Source organism: Panthera onca, chromosome C1, assembly GCF_046562875.1.
Source record: "Panthera onca isolate mPanOnc1 chromosome C1, mPanOnc1 haplotype 2, whole genome shotgun sequence".
In the NCBI taxonomy this organism is placed as follows: Eukaryota; Metazoa; Chordata; class Mammalia; order Carnivora; family Felidae; genus Panthera; species Panthera onca.
The window spans coordinates 20,894,010-20,917,403 of NC_138346.1; the positions used below are offsets into that span (position 1 = coordinate 20,894,010).

The 23,394-nt window shown below is 53.9% G+C and overlaps 1 protein-coding gene across 1 annotated transcript; it reads left to right on the forward strand.

Annotated features, from left to right (window-relative positions):
* The first annotated feature begins 307 nt into the window (after positions 1-307).
* IGFBP5 (insulin like growth factor binding protein 5) lies at positions 308-21,651 on the forward strand. Its single transcript, XM_060623516.3, has 4 exons — positions 308-1,440; positions 14,830-15,059; positions 15,655-15,774; positions 16,902-21,651. Exons 1-4 carry the CDS (start codon positions 1,107-1,109, stop codon positions 17,031-17,033), a joined length of 816 nt encoding a protein of 271 aa, XP_060479499.2. The 5' UTR covers positions 308-1,106; the 3' UTR covers positions 17,034-21,651.
* The last annotated feature ends 1,743 nt before the right edge of the window (positions 21,652-23,394 follow it).

The window sequence follows — 23,394 nt, forward strand, 5'->3', positions numbered from 1 at the left end:
TACTCTTCATTGTGTCCACCACCTCCTTGAATTCTCTCTTCCACTCGCCCCCCCCCACCTCCTCCCCCTGTAGGCAGCCCAGCCCTGTCCCCCATGCCCCTTTCTTACATTCCGGGGGGAGGAGGGCACTGTTCCGGGAGCTCAGGGGAGCCCCCGTGTGTCTAGAAGGCCTCTCCCCACCCCCACCCCGTGTGAGTTTGTACTGCAAAGCTCCTTGGCACCCTCGCCTGGGTTGGGTGTTGGGGAGCTCAAATAGCAGCTACAAACTGGCTGGCAGCCAGGGGCCGTCTATTTAAAAGCGCCTGCTCCACCGGAGCCCGTAGTCTCTTTGGAAACTTCTGCCGGGGGAAAGAGCTAGGAAAGAGCTGCAAATCGGTGTAGGGTTTTTTCTCCTTTTTTGCTCCTTTTAATTCCCCCCTCCTCCGTTTGCACCCTTCTCTGAGCTTCACGCGGAACCTGCGAATTTCGAAGAGGTGGTGGCAGAGTGGGAGCAAAGAGGTGTTAGGGTTTTGGATTGGGGGCTTTTTTTCTTTTAATTTCTTGATTTCAACAATTTCCCCCCACCCTCGCGGCCACAGCCGCCGCCTCTTACCTGTTCCGCGGCAGCCGCGCGCCGCAGGCAGCTGAAGGGTAGAGAGGAGCAGGGTATACTTCAGATTTTAAACAAAATTTTTGAAGGCAGACCCATTTTTCTCCCCCACCCCCACCCCCTTCTCCTCCACAGCCTCCGAGCGCATTATTCCGGTGGTTGTTTTGGGGTGAACAATTTTTGGCTTTTTCCTCCCTGTAATTCTGACCGGGTCCCGCCGAGCGCGGGGGGGTGTTGTTTCTCCGGCCTCCACTCCCTCCGCGTGCACCTGGCGCAGCTCTTCTCCCCCCAACCTGTTGCAAGTCCTTTAATCCTTGCATTTGGGACTTGATCGTGGGCGCCTCAGCCCTCCATCTCTCCCTACATTTTGCAATTGTCTGGGGGAGGGCACCTGCTCTACCTGCCAGGAAAAAAAAAAATTTTTTTTTTAATTTCTCCGGGCGCCCCCCTGGCCCCTTTCTCCCTACACTCTCGCTCTCGTGCCCCGCCCCAAGGTAAAGGGGAAGACACGGAGAAGATGGTGCTCACCGCGGTCCTCCTGCTGCTGGCCTCCTGTGCGGGGCTGGCCCAGGGCCTGGGCTCCTTCGTGCACTGCGAGCCCTGCGACGAGAAAGCCCTCTCCATGTGCCCCCCCAGCCCCCTGGGCTGCGAGCTGGTCAAAGAGCCGGGCTGCGGTTGCTGCACTACTTGCGCCCTGGCCGAGGGGCAGTCGTGCGGCGTCTACACTGAGCGCTGCGCCCAGGGGCTGCGCTGCCTCCCCCGGCAGGACGAGGAGAAGCCGCTGCACGCCCTGCTGCACGGCCGCGGGGTTTGCCTCAACGAAAAGAGCTACCGCGAGCAAGCCAAGATCGGTGAGCGCGCTCGGTGTGCCAGTCAGTTACACGGCGCACGGCCGGGGGACACGGGACAAGCTGGCCCCGCGCGCTTGGCCCAGCAAGTGGCTTAGAGCCGGGGTGTAGCCGGGGAGGAGGGTGGGGAGGGTCCGGGCACCTCGGAATTGGAGCCTGGCCGATCCAGCTACCCCAGGCTGCTTTCTAGCCGAGCTTCTCTCGCGGTTTTCGCTCCTTCTCCTCGCCCCTACCCCCACCCTTCTCACCCTCCCCCTTCTTCCCGAATACTGACTCTGAGCTGCTGTTCAGTCTCCCGGTCCAAACCGCCGGGTACTCAATCTCCAATCTGAGAGGGTGCATGTTACATTATCGATTCCCTCCTCCATCCCCCACCCCCACCCAATACGGTTTTTTCTGGACTTGATAAAGAAAATCTCTTTTGTTAAAATATTGCTTTGACTGGGGACCTGGAGAGAGAGGCGTTACGGGTCTGCTGTGGTAATTCCACCTTTGTGCCTCCTAGTCCCTGCCCTCCCCCCCCCCCCCCCAGTCCGTCCTGACATTTCTATCCTCTATGCCTGCACACGCTCGCACGCTTGGAAGCTAACGTCTTTAGGGTGGGGGCTTTGATGCCCTTCCCACGTGCACACCATTGCTCTTGACTTGATTTGACTGTTTGTGGTAGATGGTGAAACATAGTACAATGCAAAATACCTTCTTTCCTCCTGGGAAAGGAAAAATTACAATAGCTCGCTCCGCGGCGGTTGGGGGGGGGGGGGCGGCGGGGGGCGGGGAAGAACGGGTAAGGTTTAGGTTCCTGTGCTGAGTGTTCGTCCCCGAATCTAATTCCTTTTTCCCCGCCCAAATTCCGATTTCACCTAGGAAGAAAGGTGGGTAGAGGGACAAGAAGGGATGGAAAACTCAGACATCACAACTTGCCCGCCAGTGCTAATCTCCCCACCACCACCACCACCTCAATCTTTCAAATCGGATTGCAAGTGGGTGTGGTGTAAATGCAAGAGGGGCCCTGGAAACGCAGAATGCAAAATCAAGTGGGCGGAGACGGAAAAGCCGCGCTCAGGGAGCCTCCCCTCCGCCTCCAGTAGCCCCGCCCCCTGGTTGCCCCGCCCCCAAATTCTCTGTGTCTGGAGTCTAGGGTTTAAAAGGTTGACAGAGCTACTTGTTCAATCAGTTCAGTCAGAACAGTTCTGCCTCCTTATCCCCAGCCCCCACCACCAGACGGGGTTTCCGTTTGGACTTAGACCTGATTTTACTTTTTTTTTTAAAGTCCAGTGAATTGGACACAAAAATCTGGGTTCTGAAACATCAACCTGGTTATTCTCTCCAAAAGGGGTTAAGACTTGGCTAAATAATTTTTTTTTCTGTGTAATTTCTTACTGAGACCATGCCCTTCCCTCCTATCTCGTCCATTAGGGCACCCAACATGAGTTTTCCTAACTGCAAACTACAGACATTATCATACAGGAAAGGAGTCCGCTCCTGAGAAGCGGCAGGAGAACTTTCCCGGGTTCTTCCTGGATCCCCGCAAACTTTGCAGGTTTCGCCTATCGCCCGCGGCTGCCCCTCCACTTTGCGAGAGGCTGTCGTTCTCCGGATTGCAGCCTGCAAAAAGGAACAGAGGGCAACACGCAGGCCCCGGAGGCCCTAGAGGCCCGTTTGTGAAGTTATTTTTATTAGGAGCCACTTTCCAAGGCGGTCCTGGCCGCCTTCATCTTGGGGGATGTGGATTTGGAAAATCTTAGCACGGGGGAAGAAAAGGTATGAATCGATTTCCTGGCTTGGAAGCCAGCGCTCTGGGTAAAAATCCGGTCACATCGAAAGTATGCAAGGTATCACTCAGCCGCATTCTGGGCCCGCTTTTATTTGCCCAACCGTGTGGTTGGTGTGATGCGGTTGGTGTGAAAGTTGTGCGCGCAGGGCGTGCGCACACGCGCGCGCAATTGCTGGAAGAGCAAATTGGCTCATCAGCCAACTTTCCAGTTCAACGTAATACGCGCGCGCGCGCACACACACACACACACACACACACACACACTGGCTTTTGTCCCAAGCAAGATGCCCTTTAGAATTCTCTGCAGCCCATTCCTCAACCCCCACCCAAAAGGTGCCTCTCGGCGAACACGTAGCACCCTCCACGCCCCACCCTAGACTTTGCGACTCCACCCCGCCTTCGGCAGGTGCCTGACCCACCTCAGTTTCCGAACGGCTACAGGAGCTGACCCCCTTCCTTCCGGAAGATAGTACGCTAGTGGGCGCTCCTGGCTAGCGCCTTTCAACTCGAAAATCGCTGAGTGGGTCCCCAAAAAGTTGGAGATAGGACAGAGACGGTTCATAAAAAGAGGGAAAAGAACAGAGAGCGGGAGGAGAGTGTCGGCTCCTTTGGCCAAAAATCTTGTTCCCCAACACCCCACCGCCATGTCCCCCTCCCAAAATCAGCAATGAGAACTCGGATTTGCCTCTCCCTCCTGCGGTTGCCATACAGATATAGATTATGCGCGCACACACACACACACACACACACACATACACACACACCCATAAATCAAAAGATACATGCGCATGTAAAGAAAGATACAGATATAGATACATATATATTTTTTTTCACCAAAAGAAAAAGTGCATCTCTAGAATCCGAAATGGAGAGCTGAGGAGAGCGAGGTGGCAGGCAGCCAAAGCTGCTGGGAGGAAGAGCCGAGGGCTGGCGGGCGGAGACTGGTGTTTTGCTGGGCGCGTTGCTGGGCAACCGGAGAGCCGAGTCCGCCCGCGAACTGGGTGCTGGGAGCGCGCCGGGCCCTACATTTTATTTTGGCCAGTTCTGGGGCAAAGATAGATACAGAAACAGAGGGCAGTGTGTGTGAAGGCTGGAGGGAGGCGGGAGACGAGCTATTTATTGAGCCAGGCTCAATAAATATCGGTGAGCTGGGTCGAGTCAAGGAAGCACCGGGCTTTTGCTTGGGCATTGTTTGGAGAAGGAGCCCTGTGGCTTTCTGGGAGGGAGGGCAGCCCACATATTTGCCCGGGTCTGGGAGATCTTTCTTGAGCCTGTGGGACATTAAGCTTGGGATACAGGGAGAAATGGGTTTTGAGTTTCAGTTCTGTCATTGAGAAATAAGAGAGGACAGAAAGTATGCTCTGGGAAAGAAAAAATAAAATTACCTAAATAAAAATAAATTCGACCTTTGCTGCTTTGAGGGGTTTGGCCTCCATCACCCTGGCTTCCACTCCAAACCTGGTCCGAATGCCACGTTGAAATCAAGTTCCAGAGTTAGGTTTATTGGCCAAATTTGTGTCTGGGTTGAACAAGATCATGGAAAACTGAAGGAGCCAGATTCCTTTCCCACCCGCATCCCCTCCCTTTGAAACAAGTCTTTGAGAGGCTGGCTGTGCCCTGAGACAACCAAAATGGGAGTCAGAAAGACAGGAGATGGTGCTTTTAACTGGACTTTTCTTACCTCCCGCCACCTCTTTCTGCTGTGTCAGCTCACACTGGAAGAGTATGGACAGTTGGCCACTGTGAGAGCTCATTTTCTTTCCATATTTTTTTTTCTCTCTTCTTACCCCTCCTTCCCACTCCGCCCCCACCCCCAGCCCCTAGCTCCCGGCAATCCCTGAGGGCTTCCCTGAGGGCTCCAGTTTTAAGTCCACGCAGCTGCGAATTAGCCTGGGGCTTGGGTGGTTGGTTTTGAACAGCAAGTGGGCTTAAAGCTGCAGAGGGAGGACCGGGCTGACCTAGGAGGCAGAGGTCACCTCGAGGGTTCCAGCAAAGGGCAGGAGAGCAGGATTCCCAGCAGAAGTCCGGGTCCCCTTAATGGGGGATGGGGGAAAGGGAGATAGGGGGAGGTGGCTAGCGGGGTAAAGAAGGTGATTTTTGTCTAAAGTTTTTGCTTTGTACCTGAGCAATGCCTTTGCAACCTTGGGCTATTGAATGTGTAAGAACGTAGAACTTGAGAAAAGGGATCTGCACACTCCGAGCCCACTGCATCCAGAAACTGGAAGAATGCCATAAACAAAGTAGGTACCAGTGAGGGACCAACACGGGGTACAAGTGAAGAGGGCCGGAGAATGGACTCGGTGAGAGACGAGGAGGCAGTTCAGAGGGGTTTTGTTAGGGTTTTTGTTTTGCGTTTTGCAGTTGGTCTAAAAGTTGCAGTCCCCAGAGACCATCCTTAAATTGCCATCTGGATATGTTTTCCAAAACAATAAGATTTGTTACCTATTTGCAAAAACTAATAAGCAAATCTACAAGGAGGCCAGTTCTAAGCTTCTCCTCCCCACTGCCCCATATACAGAGGTTCCTCCACTTTTGTTTCCTGTTCCATTTCTTTTCATGATTTCTGTTATGATGTCCTTTTTTTTTCTTTTCTTTTTTGTTTAATATAAATCCAGAGAGACAAAGTGGCTCTTCCTGTCTGGCCACTCGGCTTAGCTAGTCCCAGTGTGCCCCCAGGAATTGTCTGGGTATTGGCCAAAGAGTGCTGATGCTGGAAGGAACCCACAGATCCCAGCAATCAAAGCAATGGTTTTACAGATGAGACGCTGAGGCTGAAGGTGTTGAGTCACTTGCCCAAAATTAGGCGCGGAGTTGGCAGCAGAGTCGGGTGGATAGAACTCAGTCTTACAGTCCTGTTGATTCTATACTCCATTCTGCCATTCCGGGCTCTTCACTAGTCCCTGGGGCCTGGCCCAAGCTGCAGCGAGGCTGTGGCAAGTACAGCCCAATGGTGGGGGGTGTGAAGGTGAATGGAGGGCTCAGAACTTGGGGGTGCTCTGTTTTATGGGAAGTGAAGTAGCCCCAAAGCGGAGAATGCAACACCCCTTTTATTTGCAATCCCACTCGGTCGCATTCCTTTCTCTACCTGGGCTTGGGAACAAGGCTGGCTTAGGCCAGTGGTTTGGTGAGGGACAGGCAGGGGCAAGGAGAGTGGAAAGGGGCAGTGTTGAGCCCAGACTTCGGATCCATGTACCAAACCTCATTTCCTGAACTGCAGGGCGCTCTCCGGGCGCGGGAAGCTAGGCAGGCAGGCCCTCGCTTCCCCTTGGCTGTGCCTTGGCCCACAGGGTCCAAGGAGAATGTGGCCAGAAGCAGCCAGCTTCCTGTGGCCACCAGCCTCCGCCAGCACAGGCCTTTTGTGGAGTCAGGCAAGCAGGATGGGGAGATCAGAGCTGGCAAGCTGTGCAGGGCAGGATGGGAGGAGGGAGAGAAAACCACAAGCCACAAGAGTTGATAAGGAGGAGAACAAGTCACCAGATTTTGAGTGTATACAAGTATGTCAGACGATCTTTCCCAATGAGAAGAGAGAGAGAGAGAGAGAGGCCTCCTGATTACAGCTGGGGGCCTCAGATTGATCTGAGGAATTGCCAAAGGCCATGCTAATACATCCTGGAGCTGTGGCATCCTGTCCCATGTCTCTTGGGGGATTGATTCTTGAGGACCAGACGGATAAGTTAAAGCCCTCTTCCCGGTAGGTTACGCCTGCCAGGTGCACCCTAGGGGACTTTTAATACAAATAGGTTACCTCATTTTCCATCCCTCAACCTCAACCATCAGATGTGGGCCTTCCCTTGCTAAATCCTGAAGCTGAATTTGCACTCAAAACCTGGGCTCCTTTGACCTTTGCTGGTTTGCAACGATGTCTTGCAACGATGCTCCAGTTATCCCAAACCATTCAGATTGTTCCATCCCAGCTGAACTGAGCGTATATGCTCCACAGTCTGTTTGTCACCCACTGAAGATGACTGTCCTTCCAGACCCTTTAGGACAACACTGGCCAATTGAAATATAATACAAGCCACCCATGTCAGTTCAAATTTTCTACTAACCACATTTTTTAAAAAGGCAAAAGAAATGGGCGAAATTAATTTTAACCATATATTTTAATTCAATATATCCAAAATATTATCATTTCAACATACACCCAAACAGTTATAATGAGGGATTTTACGTTCCTTCTTTCACATTAAATCTTTGAAATCTGAGGTGCAGTTGACATCTACAGCCCATCTCAGTTGGGACACTACATTTTCACTGGAAATACTTGATCTGTAGTTTTAAGTTTCATAAAAGTTACAGTTGAAAAACTGGATTCACATACCCGAGTTGTTCCAAACATGCTCAAAAATTGTCCAATAACAGTATTCGTTTGTATATTTAAATTAATGTAGGGGTAAGGGTGCCTCGGTGACTCAGTCGGTTAGGCGTCTGACTTCAGCTCAGGTCATGATCTCACGGCTTGTGAGTTCGAGCCCCATATTGGACTCGGTGCTGACAGCTCGGAGCCTGGAGCCTGCTTCGGATTCTGTGTCTCCCTCTCTCTCTGCCCCTCCCCTGCTCACGCTATGTCTCTTGCTCTCAAAAACAAAAATTAAAAAAAATTTTAATTTAATTTAAATGAAATACATTCTTGAATTCAGCCCCACTAGCCACATTTCAACCTTCAGTAGCCACATGTGGCTAGCGGCCCTGTAACTGGACAGCGTAGAGGCCACCACAAGCCCCTCCCCAACCTGAGGAAGGAAATAACGTCCCTATTCTCCTCCGGCATCCAAGGAGTCCAAAAGGAAGAGTCTTGAGTCTGGATTGCCAGACACAACAGGACTCTTCTCTGACCCCTAGCCACTCTATTCGTAGGGGGACCAGAGAGAATTCTCGCTGTCTGTTTGCTCCCTGCCACCCCCTTCTGGCCATCCAGGACCATTTTGAGGGAATGTGGCTGCCTAATTGTAAGGTTCTGAATGGACTGTGATGAGTCATGAGTGGAAGTGTAGCCAGGTCAGAGAAATGGCCAAGTGTCTCCTCCCCGCCTCCCCCCTTTTCCATTCAGAGGCTGCTTTCCACCTGGCCCCTCCTCTCCCTTCTGGTTTGGGATGTCTGTAGGGAACAGACATTTCTACTGAGCATTCTCCACCTTCGCCAGCTCCAGAGAAACCTGGCAAGGGATCTTGACGTTGTGCGTAAGTGTGTATTTCTTCTTCTTTTTTTTAATTTTTTTAAATCTTTATTTGTTTTTGAAAGAGAGACAGAGCGTGAGCAGGGGAGGAGCAGAGAGAGGGGGAGACACAGAATCCGAAGCAGGCTCCAGGCCCCGAGCTGTCAGCACAGAGCCCGACGCGGGGCTCAAACTCATGAACCATGAGATCGTGACCTGAGCTGAAGTCGGACGCTCAACTAACTGAGCCACCCAGGCGCCCCAAGGCTCAGTGTGCATAAGTGTGTGTTTCTTATATGTAAAGTTACCGCCAGCTGCCTTCCAGGGATCAAGAAATGTGTACCGGAGCTGCAGTCCTGAATCCTCCTTGGGCCCTAGGGGAAGTAAAATGAGGGGCGTTTTTTCTTTACCTCTGATCCCAGGACGGTGGAAGGTGTGTGAGGGAGACCTTGGCCTTTCATTCTGGGGAGTGTTACCAACTTGACACCAGCCACATCTGTGCCATCTAGGCAACCTCAGTGCAATTAGGAATTGCAATTAGGAATTAGGAATGCAATTAGACAAGGGGAAACTTCTGGAGGGAGTTCTCGAGGTAGGGACTGGTTCCTCTTACCTGGGCTTGGTGATCAGACTTTCTGGCAGTCTGACTCTTGTTCTGACTGCTTACCCGCTATGCTAGATGCTGTCTTTATTTCTCTGCTTAGGAGATGTCACATATCCCTGTTGACCAACTTGGCCATTGGCTTAGCCAATGCCAAGGTGCTTAGTACTCAGCACCTGAGTACTTTAGTTTTCCTGGCCTGAAATGGGGCAGGGGCTGTCAAGGAGCTCAGCAGGGTAAGCCTAATGGCCTCCCTGTCTATTCACAGATTCTCTGAACCGGCTCCCCGCCTCTGTCACTCACCCCAGGTCAAAGTTCCCCTCCAGTGTCTTCTGCAACTGTCCCTTAGGATGATGGTTGTTTGGGTTTGTTTTCCTCTTGAAAAGACAGTGCTTTTGTCCTTCTCAGACCATAAGTCAGGTTAAAAAGAGCCCAGAACACGCACGTCTGTTGCTGACCACAGAGGAAAAGAAGACAGTGTCTTCCAGGAGAGACTAGGGCAAGGCAGACACGGGCCAGGGATGGAATGGGTAGGAGGAGGGACACTGCAATTCCCCAGGAAGGTTCAGCAGCCTCTCCCTACCGCCCTGTCCCCTTTCTGTTTACGCAAGGGCATGCGCACACAGTGTGATTGATTCACATGGCATCCACAGCTGGGAAACGGTCAGACTTCAGGAGACTGAAACGTGTCTCACGGTTTTTTAAACAGTGAGCCGACAATCCGTCATTTCCCCGTAAGCCTCCTGTCCTCGCAAAAAGCAGGAGGATGCAGGTTGGCTGCGAAACAGGGCAAGGTTGGGAGGCGGCTCAAAGCATCTAGCCACACCCAGGCACGGGTCAGTGCCCTCAGACCAGCTGTCCAGTAGAACTGTCTGCGATGATGAAAATGCTCTATACGTGCACTGTCCAACACAGTAGCCATTCACCGCTGTGTCCACTGAGTCCTTGAAACGTGGATAGAGTGACTGAGGAGCTGAATTCGTGATTTGATTTAATATTTATCCATTTAAGTAGCCACATGTGGCTAGTGAGTACTGTATTGGAGAGCACAACCTTAGATCAAAGAAGCCCAGTAAATCCGGGGATCCCTCCTTGTTCCTGTTCCTCTAAGACTAATTCCTTGGCTTTCTGGCTCCGTCTGCAGCAGCTTCAATGCTTTAAGGCAGGGGCCTGAGTGATGTGACCTCTCAAGGCATCCAAGGAACCCTAACATGCCTGAGTTTATGTTACAGAAACGCTTCTAGACCCACTTCTCTTTAACTCTTGGGGAAATCTTTGCCTGTCTCTATTTAAAGATTATATACTGGTTACCATATAATCGAGAGAAAAAGATAAATGACAAAGCTGTGTGCTTAAGAAATGTACTGCTTAAATTCCACAGAAGGAGTTAGAATGAGGGCCAGAGGAAACCCAGCTCCCCTTTTCATTCCTTGTAGAGATTCTGGGCAAACCCATCTTGTCTCCTGGCTAGAAAAAGAGACTTTCCCTTCCCCAGGTCCAGGTGGCCTGGCAAAGCCCTACATTCTTCCGGAGCTGTGAATTCCAAATACGCCTCGGTTTCTTCAATTTCCGCAAGCAAAGTCGCAATATCAGGGCCACCCCGTTTTCTCTTAAGGTCGATTATGAGGTTAAGATAGATTGGGAAACTACCGCCGGCCCAGGAGCAGGGAGTTAATGATGCCAGGGCAGGACTAGGAGCCCCAGGATGGAGGATTAGATTGCAGGGAGCAGCGGGTCCCCGACACCTCCGTCACGGGGCTGGGGAGAAGGATGGAATCAGAATGCACCTACTGGTGCACCATCCGGCCCCTGCGAGAGAGCAGAGGCAGCCAGAGGTTGGATGTGGACAGCACGGTGGCATTTGGGTAGGAAGCATGCATCGCATACTCTGCTGTGAGTAGACCTGCCCACCCTAGGGTGCCTCCGGGTGCATAGCAGCTGGGCCTACAGCCAGACACCCTCTGTGACTGCTGGGTCATGGAAATGGCACAGCCCTCCAGGAGGTGTTCCTGTCGGTGCAGGAACGGCCGTGTTGTGTCCCTGGATGCTGGGGCAATGCTCTGAACCGGGAGCGCCTTATGAACGGAAAAGGAACGGAGTTGGCCACCCTGACGTGGCAGGGGCTGGGGCCATCAGGGAGCTGGTTGGAATGACTGAGCTTGGAAGGCAGACCAGACTCAGAACCCACCTGAAAGGCAACCATCAGGATGACGGGATAGCCCTCACTCCCTCAGTCGTTGGGTGAGATTGCGGGATCAAAGGGCCCTGCCTCCACCATCCCGTGGAGGAGCGAACAATAACCAAACATGCCGCTTTTCCATCTGCTGCAGAATCCTTTCAAAATGACATCCAGAGATGGGAAGGGAGGCCCTGGGCATGTCTCGCTTCCACCCCAGATCACTTGTCAGCTGCAGATTAGAGAAGCAACACGGGCTTATGCACAGGTCGGTCTTGTCCGTCCCCCCCTCCCCAACAAGCCTCCCACTCTCCCACTGTGTCCACGCGTGGGTTTTTTTTCCAGTTCTTCACTGGCCATCCCCACGACTCCTCAAATGCATGCTGCAGACACACAGAGAGAAGGAGAGGACTTGGGTAGCTGTCACAGAAGTAGAGGAGGAAAGCACCCAAATCCCAGATTTTAAAATTGCTTGCAATCCTTGGAAGCACTGGAAACAGGTTGTGTGGCCGTCAGTCTCCTCCGCCATCTACTGGCCATGCGGGGATATTGACCTGTTTTTGGACCAGCTTCCAGAACCCCCTGCCCCTTGAAGTTCCCTTGCCTTTCAGGGGCCCGGGCAACTCACCAGGAAGTCTTCCCCTAAATCCCCTCTGCAGCTTTGGTCCATATCCTCTGGATGAAAAAGTGCAGGAGCAGCCAGCTACCTGTGCCTGCCTGTCTCACCCAAAACTTAAACCCTTCCCAAATTGAAAGCCTGTTTATGGCTTGGCCGGGAAGCAGCTGAGTAGGGCTAGCCGGCTCTGCCATTCCAGCTCTGGTCTTACTTTCCAGCTTTTTAATCTTCGTAGCTCTGCACTGGCTTGGTGCCACGTTTCCGCTGTCTCTGGAGACTGCAGGTGACCACAAGACCCTGATTAGTATCTTTGATACTCGACTGTCCTGCTGCCTAAGAGGTCCCGTGGGGTTAAGTGGCACCAAAAACCAGGAGGCACATCAAAACTTAAAGTTCAGAAGCAGCCAAAGAGCCTGTGCGCTGGGGAGGGTGTGCCCTCAGGAACCCCGCCTTGGTGAGCCCGGGGAAGGAGAGAGGGCTTGCAGGAGTGTTTTGAGTTCCTCAGAGAACTTACAGGGATCTGCATCATTTTCCGATATCAACATGTGCCTAGCCCCGAGGCCGTATTTGAACACCTTCAGAGAAAAGACTAAGGTGAAGGAAAATTTGCTCCCGAGTTTATGGAACCACTGCTAACAGCCCCGTCCTCCCGCCAGGAAGAGTGAGTCCAGGGTAAGGGTGGCCCATAGCACTTCCTAGAAAAAGTCCTAAGAGGCAAAGAGTCTTGAGAAAAGCTGTCGATATATGGAGTGCTGTGAGCCAACATGCTGCCAGGCCCACAAGGCAGACAGAGGAGCTCCGTGAGAGGCGACACGAGATCTGGAGGATGGCAACCTCTGACCAAAGGGACGGAGGGGCCCCTGCAAAACAGGTGGCCAGAGGAGGATGGGTGGTGCTCCCGTCCCAGATGTCTTCAGGAAGTAGAAAGAGCACCCTGAGACAACGTGGATGTACTTGTTCCTGCTTGGACACAGGGACGTGGACCCGGGGGTCTATTGGAAGGGTTCCAGGAGCTGGTACAGCCAGCCCCTGGAGGTGAGCAGCTTCCTGGGGTCTCTCCCATGAAAGAGGTGACTCCTGGAGCCCGGCCCTGCAGGTGCCCCTGAGGACAAGTTGCTGGCCCTGCAGCCCAGGCTGGAGCAGTTTCTGAAGGAGACACTCAGCCCTCTGCCAGGTGCTGGTCGGCATCTGGCCCACCCACCCCCCACCCTCCCTCACTTCACGTGGTTATCATCTCGATTAGGGAAAGGGTGTGGCCATGCACCCCAGAACGCCCCCAACCTTTCAGTGGCAACCATCTCTTGTCCTCTCTCCTACCTCAGCTGTCAACTGCTTGTTAAAAGTCCGAATGCTTGGTGATGCCCAGAGAGATTGAGTGAAGTGTCTCAGATCACCCAGCAAGATGGGCTCAGCAACCCTCTGTGCCACAGTTGGCTTTTCCTTTCCACGCATCTCTCCCCAAGACCTGAGCCTCGGGTTTGGGACTAAGTTACTAGATAACAGAGCCCTAGCCTTTCAATTTGTACAGAGTCCCCCCCCCCACCCCAAGCCGGCTCTGCTCCTCCCTGTGCCGCACCCCATTCTAACTTGTCCTGCAACCAAGAAAAGTTGGTTGGCTCCAAACCCCACTCCTTAGCCATCCTCCATCTGCCAGGCACATCACCATGCCAGTTAGTCATCACAGCAGGTTTGCTTGACTCCACTGAGTCAAGCCGAGGTGGGAAGAGGGAGGGAAAGACCAAAAGTGGGGGATGGGGACCTGGCACTGAGTTTTCTGCTCAGAGAAAGCCCGCCTGATGCTCCGCCATTTGCTCTCTTCCTGTCCTCTTCCCCTCCGGTGACTACTTCCCTGCCTATGGATAAATACCCAAATCAGCTAACCCCCACCCAAAACACTGCAAACCTGTGGAGGCTTCTTCGGGGCGGGGAACTTCCCTGCCAGGGCCTTAAAGACCGGATACCTATTCACTTAAGTTTGACAAATCCCAAGCCAAGAGACAAACAGGTGCCCAGGTGCTTCCTGCCACCTGCCATCCCGACCGGGTTAGGCCGGGTCCCCAAACGCCTTCCTTACCCCACACCTGGAACTCCCCCTGGGAAGAGGGCCTCTGCCCGGGGACACAAAACAGTGTCTTCCCACCAAGGTTCTCCTTCCCAGTGCATCCCTTCATCCGCACCTCCTTGGAGTCCTCTCCCTCCATTTCCCATCCCGATGCCTTGTCCTCATGGCTCCTTGGGAGCCCAGTGACAGTGGAGTGGGCAGGGGACCGGATCTTCCCTCTCCTCATTTGAGTCAGTCGGGGTCACTCCAGAGCCCTGTCTTCTCTTTCTAAAATTTGAAAAGAAAAGAGGTGTTGTAGACGGGGCCTCCCTGCCCCCACCCGCCCCACCTTGTACCTGGTCTTGCTCTGGGCATCCTGGCCACGCCCTGACCGACTGGGAAGAGCGGCTCTGTGTCTGCCGAGGCTGGTGGGGTCAAAGAGCTGAGAGGAGACATGGGGACCCAGAGAAGGGTGCCTAGGAGAGAGGAATGTACTGGAAGTCTGTGGAGGGAGAAAAGGCTAGGGGTAGAATTAACAGATCAACAAATAAATGAACAAAGTCCTGCTTCTTTAAAGGTCATAAGTCAGCTAAGTATAGACTGTCACCAAGTCTCTCCTATATATAACTGCTCCAGCCCCAGCCAGCTGTCAGCCTCTCTTGGCCTGGAGCTGAGTTATGTTCCAGCCTCCCAGGGCCCGGAGCACAGAGCCAGCTCAAGGGTTCCAGGTCCCCCCACCCCGCCACCAGCACTGCTCCCCTCCAAGCCCCACATGTCTGGCTCTCTCAAATCTTCTCCTCTTCATGATCGTCCCCACCACCACCCTGCTAGCCTAGATCCCGAGGACCGTCCTACTCCCATCCCGGTTGCCCAAGTCAGAATCCATCCCAGCTCCAACAGTCCTGGAGGCACAAAGACCCCACATAAGATAGACTTGGCCTTTCCTGTCCATGCTGGGCTGTCACCTATTTTCCCCCAACAGCCTGCATCTCACCACTGAGGCTGATCCTCTGCCTCCTTCTCCTGCAGAGAGAGACTCCCATGAGCACGAGGAACCAACCACCTCCGAGATGGCTGAGGAGACCTACTCGCCCAAGATCTTCCGGCCCAAGCACACCCGCATCTCCGAGCTGAAGGCCGAGGCCGTGAAGAAGGACCGCAGAAAGAAGCTGACCCAGTCCAAGTTTGTGGGGGGCGCTGAGAACACTGCCCACCCCCGGGTCATCTCTGCACCTGAGATGAGACAGGAATCCGAGCAGGTGAGTCTCGAGGATTCTCTCCTCATCTCCGTCGGCATCCGCACCTGGCCACCTCTGCCACTCCCCTGACTTTTGACCTTCCACTGCTTCTAAATGAGCATCCGTGGGCAGCAGGTGCTTTGGCTGGGCCTAGCTGAGGGCCTACCGCTTAGATCAGCTTGGGATTCAGGAGGATTTTCAGAGCCTACGTTTATCAGGCCTCGGCGCTTGACCGAGGGACCCCGGGAGTAGAGGCGGTGCTCATTCAAGGAAGGTGCTGGGCTGCCACAGCAAACACACCAGGAGCTGCGACGTCACCTGGGCAGAGGCTGCACGTTCCCCTAGGGCATCTGCCGACGACCACCCCGGATGTAATCAGGGCAGAGCGGAAGAGCTGAGGGTGGGTGTTGTGGGAGGTAAGTGGGACCATGTGTCTTCCTGTCTAGTCACACGCAGGATCCTCCCAGAGGAGGAAAGATCTTAGGTAGCAAGTAATTGGAGCGACAGTCTCGACAGACCCTTCAGCCCCCGTGCCCTCGGCCACGCGCTCTGCGTATACAGGTGGTTTCTCCATTTGGGTGCCGCCGTGTCCCTCACCCCTGCCGTCCTCACACAGGGCCCCTGCCGCAGACACATGGAAGCTTCCCTGCAGGAGCTCAAAAGTAGCCCACGCATGGTGCCCCGCGCCGTCTACCTGCCCAATTGTGACCGCAAAGGATTCTACAAGAGGAAGCAGGTACGCCACCCGCCCCGCCCCTGCCCCCAGGTTCAGAGGGCTCCTGAAATGGCACTTGCCAGAAATTTTTTTTACCTCTGAATGCTTAAGATATCCGTCATTAACAATAGTGTTTCCTGAGCCTCCGGTCTCCATGCAGGTACCCCGGTCGCCGGGCTCCCGGTTCCCTCCTGTGCTATGATCTACTTAAGTTTTAATGATCCACCTTGTTTCCATGAATCCATTGAAAAAGGAAGCTTTATATCACTATGTCATATCGCACGTTGTACCTACTATTTTCTGACAACCCCACACACAGAAATACATACATCCGCAGATGATGACTTCAAAACCTATTTTCAGCAGGTACCCACGCCCCCCCCCCCCCCCGAGATAATTTACATCCCATTCGCAGCCAGCCTGCCCTTTGGGCAACACGGAATATTGAGCCTATTCAAGTGGTACCCATTACTTCAGGCCGATGGTTCTCACACTTCCTGGGAAGTGGCTTATTAAAACACCAATTGCTGACCAGAGTTTTCCGGGATGGAACTCTGGGAATTTCGCATTTCTAACACGTTCCCTCCCAGGTGACACTGATGGTCCACAAGGGTCGGGGGTCAAGAGCCAGGTGGCCTTGGGTCAATTCTTGGCTCTCCCACTTACGAGCTGTGTCCCCCTTACCTAGTCATTTAATGTCTCTGCCTCCAGCTTCTCATGCAAAATGATGACTGCACCCATTGTCCTTACGCAGTTATGAGGGATAATGGACTCTTCTTTGTAAAACCCTTAGAACAGTACCTTCCATGTAGTAAGTGTTCAGCAGTGTCTGCTACATGATGAAGCTGTGCCAGTGATGCCCGGTACCATCACCACCACCGCCTTCATCATCATGTAGCCGCCTGGAGAACACCGCGGCAGAGGACCCTGAACGGGTGACATAAAAAAGAGCTTGTAAGAGCTAATCAGGGGCCGACTGTCTAAGTTAGCATCTTCCGTGGGGCCATCCCCGTGCAGGGGGTTTACTGGAACCCCATGGCTGAGGTCGGGGTTGAGAATCTGTCTGGGGGCAGGGAAGACAAAGGCCAGACAGGAGCAGAGCCTCCGGGGACAGCCACCCTCACTGCCTGTCGCTCTCCCCACCCCAGTGCAAGCCTTCCCGCGGCCGCAAACGTGGCATCTGCTGGTGCGTGGACAAGTACGGGATGAAGCTGCCAGGCATGGAGTATGTCGATGGGGACTTTCAGTGCCACACCTTCGACAGCAGCAACGTTGAGTGATGCGTCCCCTCCCCATCCTTCCCTCGCCCCGTCCCACCCCCAGCCCCGACTCAAGCCAGCACCTCCCTCCACCCCAGGACGCCACTCATTTCATCTCATTTAAGGGAAAAAAAAAATACATATATCTATCTATTTGAGGAAACTGAGGACCTCGGAATCTCTAGCAAGGTCTCAACTTTCAAACCGGCAACAGCGGAGATGCAAAAAGCTAAGGAGACCCCCCCCCTTTGAAAATGGTTTTCTTTTTGAAGCAAGTTGAATGGACAGGGAGGGGAAGGGAGGAGGAACATGAGAGAGAAAGGAATAAAGTGCACGTGTAGAAGAGAGGGGGAGACAAACCGAGTTTCGAAAAAGGAAAGAAGAATGTGGGCAGGAAGGAAAGATCACCGGGACCATGGCTGGATCCACCTGTCGTGTCCAGCCCTGGCCTGAGTTGGGAGACGTTTGGGCACTAGAAGGTATGGCCCAAGGTGTGGCATTCGATGACACCCTTGGGGGTTTTCCCGACTGGATTGGATACAGGGGGAGAAAGGAAAAGACAGAAGGGGTCAGTGCCTCTCCTGGATCTGTCTCCACCTCCAGCCAGCGAGCTGCATGGCTCCCACCCACCCCTCCTCCCCTCTCACCCGGCAGAGGGTTCTCCCTCCCCAAAACTTCTAAAAACTAAAATGCATTCCATTCTTCTCCAAACAGAGCAAATGAATAACCGAGTGTCATTAGAGAGATAGATTTTTCCTAAGCAGATACATAAAGATTGTGTGTACGTCTTTCACTCCCCGTGCAGACGTTTAGAACCCAGTACACACGCCCAGAGTGGACAGACTTGCCCTTCCAGGGTGACTAGATCATGCCGACACGCACGGTGATTTCAGCCCCTCATTGCACTCAATTCACCATTAGCACGGCCTCTGTGGGGGAGGATAGGCTGAAAACAATGTGGCCTCGTATTTATCTACGAGGCTCCCATGTAGTGATCTATAAGGCATATAAATCTATTTTCTTTCTTTTTTTTCTTCTTTCCTTTCTTTCAAAGGTTTGCATTAACTTTTCAAAGGAGTTCCTCTGGGGGCACTGAGGAACTTCCTCATTTGGGGAAAAACCAGGAAAACCCAAATTCTTCTAACACAACCCTTAACTCTGGCTTGGCCAGCCTCCCTCGAGGGGCAAACGCAACCTTGGGCAGGCCACGGTGTTGGATTTTTTCACGATTCCCCGTACGCGTGTGTGTGTCCATAGGTACCACCGAGCCAGGTAGATGAGGGCTCTTGATGGTGCATTGCCCCTGCGTGCACCATCCCCTGCCTCCCCCTCCCCCTCCCCCCCCCCCCCCCCCAGCACATCCTTTAGACCCTCCAGAAGTAACCGGCTCTGGGCCCTGCACCAGTCGCGCACACCAGCTCCAAGTTGGACCCCCTGGTCCTGCCCAGCCTTTTCATTTCATCCGGGCAGAGCCTGCATTTTGAAAGCCTCTCTGGGCCTTCACGCTGGCAGAGCAGGAGAGAGACTGAAGTGAGAGGTGGCAGCAGGGGTGATGGAAGTGAACCGGTTTAAATACAGGGAAACAGTAAAAGTGATTGCATTGCGCAGGCCCACGTAGAGGGCATATGGAGGGACGGGGGCTGGAGGGACGGGGGTAGTGGGCAGGGGGACTGCCCTGTTTTAGCTTTGGAGCAAAGCAACAGAAAGGAGGACAGAGCCAAGAGAAGCCTCCCTGGCTCCCCACCCCCTACACCCTTTGGGATTCGAGAGGAAAGAAAGAGGAAGATGGGGGCACGGTTTCTCAGAAATGAGCTTAATCCAGGCCTGAGGGCCAGTAAGGTGGGCAACTTTAGGCAGGTTCTAGACCCTCGCTGCTGGACAGGAGCAAGGATCGGCAGAGACTGGCTGTGCTTTTGAAGGGACAAGACCATGCGCTCAGGTGGCTACCTTCAACCCGCAAGGAGGGACTGAGGCCAGAGTCTTTCGAGCTCTCCACCCACACGGGCCGGTGCAGGCTTTGTCCTCGGTGTGGAGGATGGACGAGAGGCCAGGACGACCAGGAAATGGATGCTCCAAGGGTGCTGTCATTTGGCAGCCAGATTTGGAACCAGGAAAATTCCCATTCCTGCTGACTTCCTCCACGGATATGCAGCCGTGGGCTGTCCTCTGAGGCTTGAGAAGACCTGCCAGGAAAGGGCAGGAAACTGGCAAAGGAGACCCCTTCTTGCCATGAACACAGCTCTCTCCACTCTCTCCCAATGGCGTGGCACCATGGAGGCCACCCCAACACCGAACTTGGGGCAGTGAAGAGGGACAGCAGAGAAGCAGATAGATTTCAGCTGGTGGGAAACTTGTAGCTATGGAACTCGGGGAGGGGGGGGTCTCCTGCCCCCCCCCAACTGGACAGTTGGCTGGGACAGGAAAGATGGTCGATTGTCATAGGATTGTCATAGGACAGCCATGAGGACTCACTTGACCTGCTGCGTCCGTGCGCCCCATCTCTCTGCACAACTGTCCCCAAACCCCCGACTCACGTTTCTGTGTCTTAGGCCAGTATTGTAAACCTTTCCCACCTCACTCTTCTGTCTGCCCTTTCTTTCTGTGGATCTTGAGCAGTCTTCTAACTGGGATCTGCCAAGTGGATACTGGGGTGCCGTTGCCCCTAAGAAAAGACTGAGCCAGGGATTGCATACCCCTTCCCACACCCCTCCCAAGACCTGGACCTGGTTCCTGAGAGGGGCCCCCTCTTTTCCCCCTGCTGTTTACTGGACTCTGAACGGGCGTCTGCCCCTGATCTCGGCTCTTTGCTGTCGGCCACGAGGTAGGGGAGGATGGTCTGGTTTAACTCCACCAGCGCCTTCGGGTTTCTGCCGTTCAGGCCGCCTCACCCGAACCTGTGAGGCCAGTGTTTCTGCAGAGGGTGACTCTGGTCAGCTGGCCACTCCCCGGAGGATGCTGGACCTTCGTGACGGATGAGAGTGACCTCCCAGGATGAGAGGGAGGCCTGGCCTGCAAAGGCAGTCATCGAGGAAGATGTCCCCATCGAGGAGCGTGCCCGGGGCAGGGCAGGAGGAGAGGCAGGTGGGCAACGCCACCAGCTGGGATCCTGAGCAGGAATCTTCTTGACTCCAGGCTGCCTGACGGCTGCTGTTTATCCACCTAGAGGCCTTAGGCTCCGGGTTTTCTGTGGCCTCAAGACTCAGTGTTGCCCCCGCCCCACTCACCCACCCAACAGCGGGCCTCTTCCCATCCCCCTCTGACTCATGCCTCACTCTAGCAGCGAGAGGATATCCGTCATTTCCACTGGTTCCCGCTGACTGAGGGAGGCCTCGCCAGGACTGAGCCTCCTTCCCCCAGAGCTTCCCCACCCACCTGAGCAAAGCAGGGCATCTGGGACGGAAGAGACTCGAAAGTTTCTCAGACAGCCAGGCCTGGACAGGCAGGCCTGGAGACATTCAACTCCCCACAGGGGAGGACGGGAGGCCCAGGAGGCCGTGGGGTCTACCTCCTGTCTCCTCACCCATTTCCCACCCCCCCCCACCCCCCGCCCTGCTGTCACCACCTCATTGGTCTCCATGGTAACCGCAGGGTCAGCCTCCCCTGGGGGAAGGGGGCCTGACCTCTGCTCTCCCACCACCCAGCCTGGTGGCAGCCACACGGCTACCCCACTCAACTGCCAAGCACCCCCCCCAAGGTGGCCCACGGCTGCCCCTCTCCCTCTGCTCGGCCCCCCGAGAGGGCTGCCGTGCCCGTGGAACTCTAGAGGGGAGTGGGCCAAGGAGAAGCAATCCTTGGGCTCAAAGAGGACATTTTTGGCTTCTGAGAGAAAGGAGGCTGGGTTTAGAGAAGTGGTGGCACGAGGGGACGGGGACCTGCCAGCCGGCCACCTGGGTGTTGTACTGTCTTTATTTTTAAAACCACTAAGTGCAAGACTTATTTTTGCACTTTTCTCCACTTTTTTTTTCCTCCTAGGTTTTTGTTTCTTTTTTTAAACATACTTTCTTGGTTTTCTAATGGAGTATATAGGTTAGCCATTTTCACAGACTCTGGCCCCCTCTCCAATGGGGGGAGGGAAGGTGGGGAGCACCGGCCACCTGTGCCCGTCCCCCCCCACTCCCTGGTCCCCGGCCACCAGCCTGAGTCCCCAGTCTCCCACCACCACCACCACCACCGCATAGTAGCCCACATGGATAGACAGTTGTCAGACAAGATTCCTTCAGATTCCGAGTTGCCTACCGGTTTTTTTTTTCTTCTTTTAAGACAGCAATAACCACAGCACATATTACTGTAGCTTTTTGTAGTTTTACATACGTACATACCATAACTCTCTCTCTCCCCTTGTTTTGTTTTCAACTTTTTTTTTTTTAAATAAATGCTCATAATCTTTACTGGTGAAAAGGATGAAAAAATAAATCGGCAAATAAAACCAGGCTGAGGGGCTCGCCTCCTGTTTAAGCATTTTGTACCTGAGGAAATAAAACAAACAAAAACAAAAACAAAAAGCCAGAGGATCTCACGTTTTATTAAAAAAGTGAAGATTGCTGTATACTATTTATTCAACTTATAATTTATGTTACTCCTTGATCTTTGTCTTTTGTCATGACAAAGCATTTATTTAATAAAGTTATGCATTCAGTTAGCCTGCGTCAGCGTCCTCCGAGGGCCCAGGGAGGCAGGTGAAGGGTGAGAGGCACACAGGGATCCCCTCAGGCCACATTCCAGAGGGCGAGGAGAAAGGGCCAGGCAGAGGAAAGGCTGACGGGCCTGCTCCCTCCACAGAGGAGCCCCCAGACCCAGCCTCCCATCCAAACCTGAGCGCCCCCTTCTCCATCCGTTCAAAACATTCCAGTGAGTTAACGGACACAGCGTGCTTAGAGCAATTAGGCAATGTGCGCTCAGCTACTGTTTTTACCGTTATTATCATCATTTAATCTCAGCCCCTGCTATTACGTAAAGTGGCCTTAATCTACCCTTTAGCAAATGACGGGTCCCTTTTCCTTGGAGAGGATTTTCAGGAAGGCATTTCTAGAATGTTCCTCAGTCGCTGATTCTGGTGCCTCGTATAAACTCTTAACTCCTGGGAACCTCTGGCCAACGTGAATCCTACCTCCCACTCCTGCCCAGCCCCCAGCTGTCTCCGCCCAGTGAAGAAGAAAGCCATAAAATGGCTAATGACTCAGATTTTAACCTTACAGCCATTGAAAGAGCACAATTCCTACATTGCCCCACTATCTGTCTTTCCTTCCTCCTGGGTCCCTTCTTCCTAATGTCCATGCCCCCCCTTCACGTGTGGGGTGCACAGGAGTTCACTGCCCTTCGTGCATCCCACTGACGGCACCCGATGGCTGCCCAGTCCTCGGGCACAGCACATAGACAGAGTTGGTGGCATCCCCACTCTGCCCAGCCCAAACCCTGGTACCTCCGCCCCATCCGAGTCATTTGGCCGATGGAGTGATTAGGAGCATCCTGCCTGGTGAAGAGGTTGGCCTGTCACTGGCCATGCATCCTTCTGAAGTTCGCTGAAACTCTCTTCCCTGGGACCCTTCAGACATGTGGTCATTCAGACAGCGCCCAGCAGCAAAGGCAAAGATAGAGCAGGCCCCTCGGCCTTGCCTCTGCCTAGATGCACGAGGAGGTACAGAGAGCGATGGGGTATCTATTCACCTCCCTTTGCAGGGGGGTTGATGAGGGAGCCCAGGGAGAGTAGTGCTTGGAAAGGCTCTGCTGGTCCAGCCACATGGTACCCCTGCCCCGGGACTGTCTCCTGGCGTCTCCATTGGCAGCCGCTCACCCTGCTGTCACCCCCATGCTGCTGGGGGTGGGGGTATGTGAACCCGGAGTCTTCTCCCCACTGCTCCTCCCTCCACCAGGCTCCGCTGCTGCCCGTGGGCCTCCCCCCTGCCCTGACAACCCTCCTCTGCGAACTTCCTGTTCACCCACGAGGTCACCTAGGATTCTGGCTCCCGGCTGCTCCAGACCTGGCCCCGCCCCACCCCACCCTGCACGATTCAGGGGTCATTGGAAAACCCCCACAGCACCCCAGTGATCAGACACTCACGGGGTCCTTGTGACCCAGTAGGACTGGGCTGGCGCCTCCCTCACCGCCAGCCGGCCGCGCTGGTCCATGGCCACACTTCCAGAGACACTGCTCGCTGTGCTGTCGACTTCAACAGTCTCGCCTCTAAACACTCAAAGCTCAGAAGGCACGCTCTGAGCCTCAGGACCCCGAAGGGCTCCACACGGAGAATCCCAATACCCCGCTCCCCACTCCACTCGTACTCTGTATCGCAGTGAGGAAACAGGTGGGGGCTGCAAGGCCGGCATCTTACTCGGGGGAGAGTGAGTCTTTGGTCTCCCCAGTCTATTTTCCAAGCCGTCGAGC

Bases quoted from the DNA above. Each gene is read 5' to 3' on its own strand.
- IGFBP5 (XM_060623516.3), top strand. From the start codon at position 1,107: ATGGTGCTCACCGCGGTCCTCCTGCTGCTGGCCTCCTGTGCGGGGCTG. The intron at 1,441-14,829 runs GTGAGCGCGCTC...CTTCTCCTGCAG, and splicing joins CCGCGAGCAAGCCAAGATCG to AGAGAGACTCCCATGAGCAC. The intron at 15,775-16,901 runs GTACGCCACCCG...TCCCCACCCCAG, and splicing joins GATTCTACAAGAGGAAGCAG to TGCAAGCCTTCCCGCGGCCG.